This window comes from Babylonia areolata, chromosome 29, assembly GCF_041734735.1.
Source record: "Babylonia areolata isolate BAREFJ2019XMU chromosome 29, ASM4173473v1, whole genome shotgun sequence".
Taxonomy (NCBI): domain Eukaryota; kingdom Metazoa; phylum Mollusca; class Gastropoda; order Neogastropoda; family Buccinidae; genus Babylonia; species Babylonia areolata.
The window spans coordinates 13,508,597-13,518,596 of NC_134904.1; the positions used below are offsets into that span (position 1 = coordinate 13,508,597).

The 10,000-nt window shown below is 45.6% G+C and overlaps 1 protein-coding gene across 1 annotated transcript in view; it reads right to left on the reverse strand.

Annotated features, from left to right (window-relative positions):
- Positions 1 to 10,000, reverse strand: part of LOC143274908 (innexin unc-9-like) — a 27,230-nt gene that overhangs the window by 16,837 nt on the left and 393 nt on the right. The window contains exon 2 of the mRNA XM_076578891.1: positions 3,134 to 3,332. Coding sequence (XP_076435006.1) covers positions 3,134 to 3,332 — 199 coding nt within the window. The remainder of the gene's footprint in view (positions 1 to 3,133; positions 3,333 to 10,000) is intronic.

The following is a 10,000-nucleotide window of genomic DNA, read 5'->3' on the forward strand; positions in this document are numbered from 1 at the left end:
TTGTTCTGCTCACGGCACTTCTCCTGCATCTGGCGTACAGCAAACACCATGTCACATGTTCCCCTGCCTGAGCGGAAGCCGCACTGTGCTTCAGGGATGACTGTGTTGGAGACATGGTCAACCGGTCTGTTCAGTATGATGCGGGCGAAGATCTTGCCGGCGATGCAGAGGAGAGAGATTCCACGGTGGTTATTGGAGGATGTTTTGTCTCCCTTCCGTTTGTAAATGCGGACAATAGAAGCATCCTTGAAATCCTGGGGGACCTCCCCTCTCTCCCAGATAGACTGGAACAGGGCGGTCAGCTTGATTGTCAGCACCTCGCCTCCATACTTGAAGATGTCAGCCTGGATTCCACCCGCTCCTGGTGCTTTTCCTGACGTTGCCAGCTTCAGGGCCTTCTGGGTCTCGACCTTGGTGGGAGGGGCAGCTAGCGAGTCATTGACTGGTAGCTGTGGGAGGGCTGCAATTGCCTCGTCAGATACGGACGAGTCCCTGTTGAGGAGGGTGTTGAAGTGCTCTGCCCAGCGGGCAAGGATGTCTTTCTTGTCTGTCAGGAGGGTGGTCTGGTCCGAGGCTCGGACAGGGGTTGATCCTGTGACTCTCGGCCCATACACAGCTCGGAGACCATCATGGAAGGTCTTCATGTCGTGAGCATCAGCAGCGGACTGAAGCTCTTTGGACTTTCTATCCCACCAGGTGTTCTTCATCTCACGCAGCCTCTTCTGTACGAGTTGCTTGGTTTGCAAGAACTGGTTCTCCTTCCTCTGGCAGTCTTTATCGGAAATGTGATGCTGATTCCGTATATGCAGTGTGTTCAGGAGCTTGGAGATTCCAGAGTCATTCTCATCAAACCAGTCTTTGTGGCTCCTCTGTACAAAGCCGAGTGTGTCAGCTGCTGCTGTGTACACAGCATCTCTAAAGGTGCTCCATACCTCTTCTACATCCGAGTCGATGCTGGAATTTATTGGAGAGCTACTTGAATTTGCTGCAGCAGCACGTCCTTGGTGATAGAGAGGCGGTGGATGTTCAGCTTCCTAGGGGGTTTCTGCCTGGCTGGTTGGAGCTTGCGTGCAAGTCTGATGTTCATCTTGCTGCGTACCAGGCGATGGTCCGACCAACAGATTGCTCCTCTCATGCAGCCTGTAATGGAAACTTTACCTCTGTCCCTCTGCCGGACAATCACATATATAGTCAAGCATGTGCCATTGTTTGGAGCGGGGGTGCATCCATGTGTTCTTGTACTTGTCCACTTGTTGGAAGAGGGTGCTGGTGATGGTCAGTCCATGCTGCGCACAGAGCGAGAGCAAAAGCAGTCCGTTGGAGTTGCACTTGCCAGTGCTGTGCTGTCCTAGGACTTCCGGCCACGAGGAGAAGTCCACGCCGACGCGGGCATTGAAATCCCCAAGGATGATCAGCCTGTCCTTTCTGTCATTGTAATTACATACCACTACACTCTCGTAAAAACACCACCACAACATTCTCATCACGAATACCGCACTAGAGGCAGTAAACAAAACTACCATCGACTGCGACAGCCACGATCTTGGCACCAACACCAAGAATACAAGAAGACTGACAAAAAAACAACCGAGAAAGCATGTGCCACCGTTCATCATCCTAACCACCCAAAACAGAAAGAGGCAGACAGGAAAAAAACACGAAAAGACAATAATGAGACACCCACTAAAGAAAGGCAGCAAAAGAATGAATAAAGACAGGCAGATGAAGCAGATAAACAAAACGTCAGCGGGAAAAAAGGAAAGAAAGAAAGACTGAAACAAAGAAAGAAAGAAGAACGGAAGCCGCTGGTACAGTCGGAAATAAACAACGACAGAGAGACAGAGACTGAGACAGACAGACAGACAGACAGACAGACAGACAGATAAAAGCACAGCACCCCCCCCCCCCCCACAACTACTCCTCCACCACCCCACCTCCAACCCCCACCCCCCTCCCTTCTCATCACCATTAACTGAACGGACACCCCCAAATCTCAAAAAACAACCCACAAACCCCCAATCATTACCATTCACTGAACAAAAAGACACCCCTAAAACTCCTAAAACAGCCTACAAACCCTGATTGTTACGATACACTGAACGAACAGACACCCCCGAAACAGCAAACACAACCCACAAACCCCGATCATTACCATACACTTAACAGACACCCCAAAAGCTCCTAAAACACCAACGTAACCCCAATGATCACCTTTCAATGAACAAACACCCCCCTCCTTCAACAACCCACAAAACCCCAATCATCACCAGTCAATGAACAAACACATACACACCTCCCAAACTCCTAAAACAACTGACAAAACCCCAGTCATCTCCATTCACTGAACAGACATCCCCACAACTCCAAACACAACCCACAAACCCCCGATCTTTACCATACATTGCACAAACAGACATCCCCAAACACCAAACACAACCCACAAACCCCGATCATTACCATTCACTGCACAAACAGACAACCCGAAAACTCCTTCAACAACCCACGTAACTCAGATCATCACCATTCACTGAACAACCCCTTCCCCCACAACCATCCCACCCCACCCCACCCCCCTACCAAAAAAACCCAACACAAACAAACCCTCCTAAATCAACACCACAAAACCCCAATCATTAACATTCACTGAATAGACACCCCCAAAACTCCTAAAACAACACCACAAAATCCCATTCATTACCATTCTCTGAACAAACAGACACCCATAAAACTCCTAAAAAATACCCACAAAACCCCAATTACTTGAACATTCACTGAACAAACAGACACCCCGAAAACTCATTCAACAACCCACAAACCTCGATCATTACCATACACTGAAGGAACAGACACCCCCCAAACACCAAACACAACCCACAAACCCCGATCATTACAAAAAGACGTCCCCAAAACTCCATAAAACACCATAAAACTCCAATCATTACCACTCACTGAACAACAACAACAACAAACAAAGAAAAAAAAAAAAAAAAAAAAAAAAGAAGAAGAAGAAAGAAAAAAAGAAAAAAAAGAAACAGACACACTACCCAAAAATCCCGAAAACAACCCTCTTTGTAAATCTGCATTTACCCCAATCACCACCACCACCACCACCACCACCATTGGCTTCACTGACCTGGTAATGCCCCCAGAGGTAGTTACCGTAGTTCCAGCAGTTGATCGGCTGCCCTGCGTACTCCACGAAGCCGGTGATGGCCCCGAAGAAGGCGAGGATGGTGACGGTGACGAAGTGATGCAACTGGTCAATGCCGTCATCGTCACGAACCGAGGCGCGGAGGGCGAGGTTGGTGAAGCTGTTCAGGGCTGTGTCCAACCTGTGGACGGGGGAGGACGGTTCAGTTAGGTTCACTCAGTTCACTTCAGTTCAGTTCAGTTTGGTTCACTCAGTTCACTTCAGTTTAGTTCAGTTTGGTTCACTCAGTTCACTTCAGTTTGGTTCACTCAGTTCAGTTCCGTTCCGTTCACTCAGTTCAGTTCAGTTTGGTTCACTCAGTTCAGTTCAGTTTGGTTCAGTTTGTTTCACTCAGTTCAGTTCATTTTGGTTCACTCAGTTCAGTTCAGTTGTGTTCATTTCGGTTCACTCAGTTCAGTTCAGTTTGGTTCACTTAGTTCAGTTCAGTTTGGTTCACTCAGTTCAGTTCAGTTTGGTTCACTCAGTTCAGTTCAGTTCAGTTTGGTTCACTTAGTTCAGTTCAGTTTGGTTCACTCAGTTCAGTTCAGTTTGGTTCACTCAGTTCAGTTCAGTTCAGTTGCGTTTAGTTTGGTTCACTTAGTTCAGTTCAGTTCAGTTGCGTTCAGTTTGGTTCACTCAGTTCAGTTCAATTTGGTTCACTCAGTTCAGTTCAGTTTGGTTCAGTTCACTCAGTTCAGTTCAGTCCAGTCCAGTTCAGTTCACTCAGTCCAGTTCAGTCCAACCCAGTCCAGACCAGTTCAGTCCAGTCCAGCTCAGGTCAGTTCACTCAGTTCAGCTCAGTTTAGGGTGAACGTTAGTTAATTAAAAGGTCAGTGTTAAAGTTCAGTGTGGTGCTCTCCCTTCCCTCCCCTACTCCCCCCCCCCCCCACACACCCCATCCCCTACTCCCCGAAAACGGTGTATGACTGCCTACATGCAAGGGTAAAAAAAAAGAAAAGGTCATACGCTTAAAAACCCACTCGTGTATGAGTGAACGTGGGAGTTGCAGCCCACAAACGAAGAAAAAATGTTGCTTTTTCAGCTAAAAACCGTCTGAGACGGGTCAAATCAAGTAGACTAATTAAGTAAATGTTGGACCTCTTCCAAAATAGCCTCCCTACCCTGCCTCTTCCTTGTCTTCAGTTGTTGTTGGTTTTTTTTTTTTTTTTTTTTTTTTTTTTTTCAGTTAGAGATTTACATGCGTGTAAATGACTAGTGCGAAAGCCCTTTGATTTGTCTCTGCACAAGTTTCAGCACTAAATATTAATAATAACAAGAACAACAAGAACAACAACAAGAATAACAAGAACAGCAAGAACAACAAGAACAACAAGAACAAGAACAACAACAACAACAACAACAACAATAATAATAATAATAATAATAATAACAACAAGAACAACAACAACAACAGCAACAACAAGAATAATAATAACAACAAGAACAACAATAGTAATAACAACAACAACAACAACAACAACAATAATAATAATAATAATAATAATAACAACAAGAACAACAACAACAACAGCAACAACAAGAATAATAATAACAACAAGAACAACAATAGTAATAACAACAACAACAACAACAACAACAATAATAATATGCATTATGTGTGGTCAGTCACAAAAACATTCGCTCCCATCCCCGCCCCGCCGTACTAAAAACAAACAAACAAAAAGTATTCTATATTATGATAATAATTTGTATACAAAAGGGGTGTGTCAATCGTAATGGATAGATCACGATCACGATTTTCTTCTCTCTCTTTCTCTTTCCCACTGACTGTCTGTCTGTTCTCTCTCTGTCTCTCTCTCTCGCTCTGTCTCTCTCTACCACGTAGTCATTTCTATGATTTGCAATGATATCATGTTGTTGTTTTCTTGTTGGTTTTTTGTTTCTTTTTTTCTCAATTGATTTTAAGTGATTTTATTTGCAAATTATTGTTACTATATATATATATATATATATATATATATATATATATATATATATATATATATATATATATATATATATATATATATATACTTTTTTTCTGATTTTCTTTCTTTCGTCTTTTCTTTTCTATGTTCCTCATTTTGAAGGCTGTATGAAAAGAAACATTGATGCTTATTCTATTACCCCCAGGAATAGAATTCATTCATTCATTCTATCTTTCTTTGTGATGCTGAGTCACCATGGTGGTGTTCAGTGGTACCTGTTCTGATTCAACACACGTAGAACAACCAACCACCTACTAAAGCCCTCTGCGGGCGATAATAATCACCGCTAAGTAACTGGAGTCAGAGTGAGTGAGCATCAGTCACCTCGAGTGTGGAGACCAGCCACCACATCCATACATCGACAGACGGTCTTCCATGAATCCATCAACACCGATCGAAGACTTTGACAGAAACTCCTCACCCCAAGTATGGCCTCCATGAATCCATCGACACCGATCGAAGACTTTGACAGAAACTTCTCACCCCAAGTATGGCCTCCATGAATCCATCGACACCGATCGAAGACTTTGAGAGAAAACTCCTCACCCCAAGTATGGCCTCCAGGAATCCATCCACACCGATCAAAGACTTTGACAGAAAACTCCTCACCCCAAGTATGGCCTCCATGAATCCATTGACACCGATCAAAGACTTTGACAGAAACTCCTCACCTCAAGTATGGCCTCCATGAATCCATCGACACCGATCGAAGACTTTGACAGAAAACTCCTCACCCCAAGTATGGCCTCCATGAATCCATCGACACCGATCAAAGACTTTGACAGAAAACTCTTCACCCCAAGTATGGCCTCCAGGAATCCATCCACACCGATTGAAGACTTTGACAGAAACTCCTCACCCCAAGTATGGCCTCCATGAATCCATCGACACTGATTGAAGACTTTGACAGAAAACTCCTCACCCCAAGTATGGCCTCCATGAATCCATCGACACCGATCAAAGACTTTGACAGAAAACCTCTCACCCCAAGTATGGCCTCCATGAATCCACCCACACCGATCGAAGACTTTGACAGAAAACCTCTCACCCCAAGTATGGCCTCCATGAATCCATCCACACCGATTGAAGACTTTGACAGAAACTCCTCACCCCAAGTATGGCCTCCATGAATCCATCCACACCGATCGAAGACTTTGACAGAAACTCCTCACCCCAAGTATGGCCTCCATGAATCCATCGACACCGATCGAAGACTTTGACAGAAACTTCTCACCCCAAGTATGGCCTCCATGAATCCATCCACACCGATCGAAGACTTTGACAGAAACTCCTCACCCCAAGTATGGCCTCCATGAATCCATCCACACCGATTGAAGACTTTGACAGAAACTTCTCACCCCAAGTATGGCCTCCAGGAATCCATCCACACCAGAGAAGACTTTGACAGAAAACTCCTCACACCAAGTATGGCCTCCATGAATCCACCCACACCGATCGAAGACTTTGACAGAAAACCTCTCACCCCAAGTATGGCCTCCATGAATCCATCCACACCGATCAAAGACTTTGACAGAAAACTCCTCACCCCAAGTATGGCCTCCATGAATCCATCCACACCGATCAAAGACTTTGACAGAAAACTCCTCACCCCAAGTATGGCCTCCATGAATCCATCCACACCGATCAAAGACTTTGACAGAAAACTCCTCACCCCAAGTATGGCCTCCATGAATCCATCGACACCGATTGAAGACTTTGACAGAAAACTCCTCACCCCAAGTATGGCCTCCAGGAATCCATCGACACCGATCGAAGACTTTGACAGAAAACTCCTCACCCCAAGTATGGCCTCCATGAATCCATCGACACCGATCAAAGACTTTGACAGAAACTCCTCACCCCAAGTATGGCCTCCATGAATCCATCCACACCGGAGAAGACTTTGACAGAAAACTCCTCACCCCAAGTATGGTCTCCATGAATCCATCGACACCGATCAAAGACTTTGACAGAAAACCTCTCACCCCAAGTATGGCCTCCATGAATCCATCGACACCGATCGAAGACTTTGACAGAAACTCCTCACCCCAAGTATGGCCTCCATGAATCCATCGACACCGATCGAAGACTGTGACAGAAACTTCTCACCCCAAGTATGGCCTCCATGAATCCATCGACACCGATCAAAGACTTTGACAGAAAACTCCTCACCCCAAGTATGGCCTCCATGAATCCATCGACACCGATCAAAGACTTTGACAGAAAACCTCTCACCCCAAGTATGGCCTCCAGGAATCCATTAACACCGATCAAAGACTTTGACAGAAAACTTCTCACCCCAAGTATGGCCTCCATGAATCCATCCACACCGATTGAAGACTTTGACAGAAACTCTCACCCCAAGTATGGCCTCCATGAATCCATCGACACTGATTAAAGACTTTGACAGAAACTCCTCACCCCAAGTATGGCCTCCAGGAATCCATCGACACCGATTGAAGACTTTGACAGAAACTTCTCACCCCAAGTATGGCCTCCAGGAATCCATCCACACCGATTGAAGACTTTGACAGAAAACTCCTCACCCCAAGTATGGCCTCCATGAATCCATCGACACCGATTGAAGACTTTGACAGAAACTCCTCGCCCCAAGTTTGGCCTCCAGGAATCCATCCACACCGATCAAAGACTTTGACAGAAAACTCCTCACCTCAAGTATGGCCTCCATGAATCCATCGACACCGATCGAAGACTTTGACAGAAACTCCTCACCCCAAGTATGGCCTCCAGGAATCCATCCACACCGATTGAAGACTTTGACAGAAACTCCTCACCCCAAGTATGGCCTCCATGAATCCATCGACACCGATCAAAGACTTTGACAGAAACTCCTCACCCCAAGTATGGCCTCCATGAATCCATCCACACCGATCAAAGACTTTGACAGAAAACTCCTCACCCCAACTGAGTATGGCCTCCATGAATCCATCCACACCGATTGAAGACTTTGACAGAAAACTCCTCACCCCAAGTATGACCTCCATGAATCCATCCACACCGTTTGAAGACTTTGACAGAAAACTCCTCACCCCAAGTATGGCCTCCATGAATCCATCCACACCGATTGAAGACTTTGACAGAAACTTCTCGCCCCAAGTATGGCCTCCAGGAATCCATCCACACCTATGGAAGACTTTGACAGAAACTTCTCACCCCAAGTATGGCCTCCATGAATCCATCCACACCGATTGAAGACTTTGACAGAAACTTCTCGCCCCAAGTATGGCCTCCAGGAATCCATCCACACCTATGGAAGACTTTGACAGAAAACTCCTCACCCCAAGTATGGCCTCCATGAATCCATCCACACCGATCGAAGACTTTGACAGAAAACTCCTCACCCCAAGTATGGCCTCCATGAATCCATCGACACCGATCGAAGACTTTGACAGAAAACTCCTCACCCCAAGTATGGCCTCCAGGAATCCATCCACACCGATTGAAGACTTTGACAGAAACTCCTCACCCCAAGTATGGAAAACTGGACGTGGATGTAAACTTAGCTGAGAATAAGAGCAGGCCATGAAAGGCCATAGAATCAGGGACATTTTTTATCATTATTTTTTTTTTCTGTATTAGTGATGAAGAGATGAACGCCAATTGCTATCAGTGGAGGTCCATTTATTTTCAAGTTTGGGATTACGTGACAAAGCTGAAATACGCGCTTCCTTTCATAACACAGCCCAGCATCAACCAGGCCCGAGATACAGTCACCTGCAGTGTTGGGAAAAAAAAAGAAGAAAAAAAAGAGCGGCAACCGATTTCTGTCCAAAGACAGACGCATCCCTGAAATGAATGGTTCTTGAAATGGATGATTCTTGACAGATAGCGTTGTCACAGTTTTCTAATTTGAGCCCAATGCACAGTTTGACTGTGACGATCCTTTTTGTCTTCAATGCCAAATCGATAAGGAAGAGGGCACACTTACCACTGACGAGTAGTACTACATAAAAAAAACCCTCAATGATATGTAATGGTAGTACTAGTTGTATAGAGTGCACACTCAGAACATTATTGATGATCAGTACTAGTTAAAAAGCCTTAACAATATGAATTCGTCAGTTGTACTGGTACTGTCTTTGAGACTTCGAAGTCACAGTGTAGGACACATAAAGGTATTGTTTTGTCATTCATTGAAATCGAACGTAAAACACACACACACACACACACACACACACACACACACACACACACACACACACTGACATACACACACACGCACGCACGCACGCTCAGTCAAACACACACACACACACACACACACACACACACACACCACACACACACACACACAAACAACACACACACACACACACACACACACACACACACACACACACACACACACACACACACACACGACACAATACACACACACACAACACACACACACACACACACACACACACACACACACACACACACTCATCCATTACAAGAAACTACGAACTAATCGGCGGCACACTACCGTACAATAGCCAAGCGCAGTATCAAATAATAACCACAACTACAACTACTACTATTACTACTACTACTACCACTACTGGTGCTGCTGCTACTGCTACTACTCAGTACTACTGCTGCTGCTGCTACTGCTGCTCCTCCCCCTCCACCCCCCTCCTCCTCCTCCTACTACTACTACTACTACTACCACTACTACTGCTGCTGCTATACTGCTGTTGTTGCTGCTGCTCTTCCTCCTCCTCCTCCTCCCCCTCCTCCCCGCCCCCCTCCTCCTCCTCCTCCTCCTACTACTACTACCACTACTACTGCTGCTGCTATACTGCTGTTGTTGCTGCTG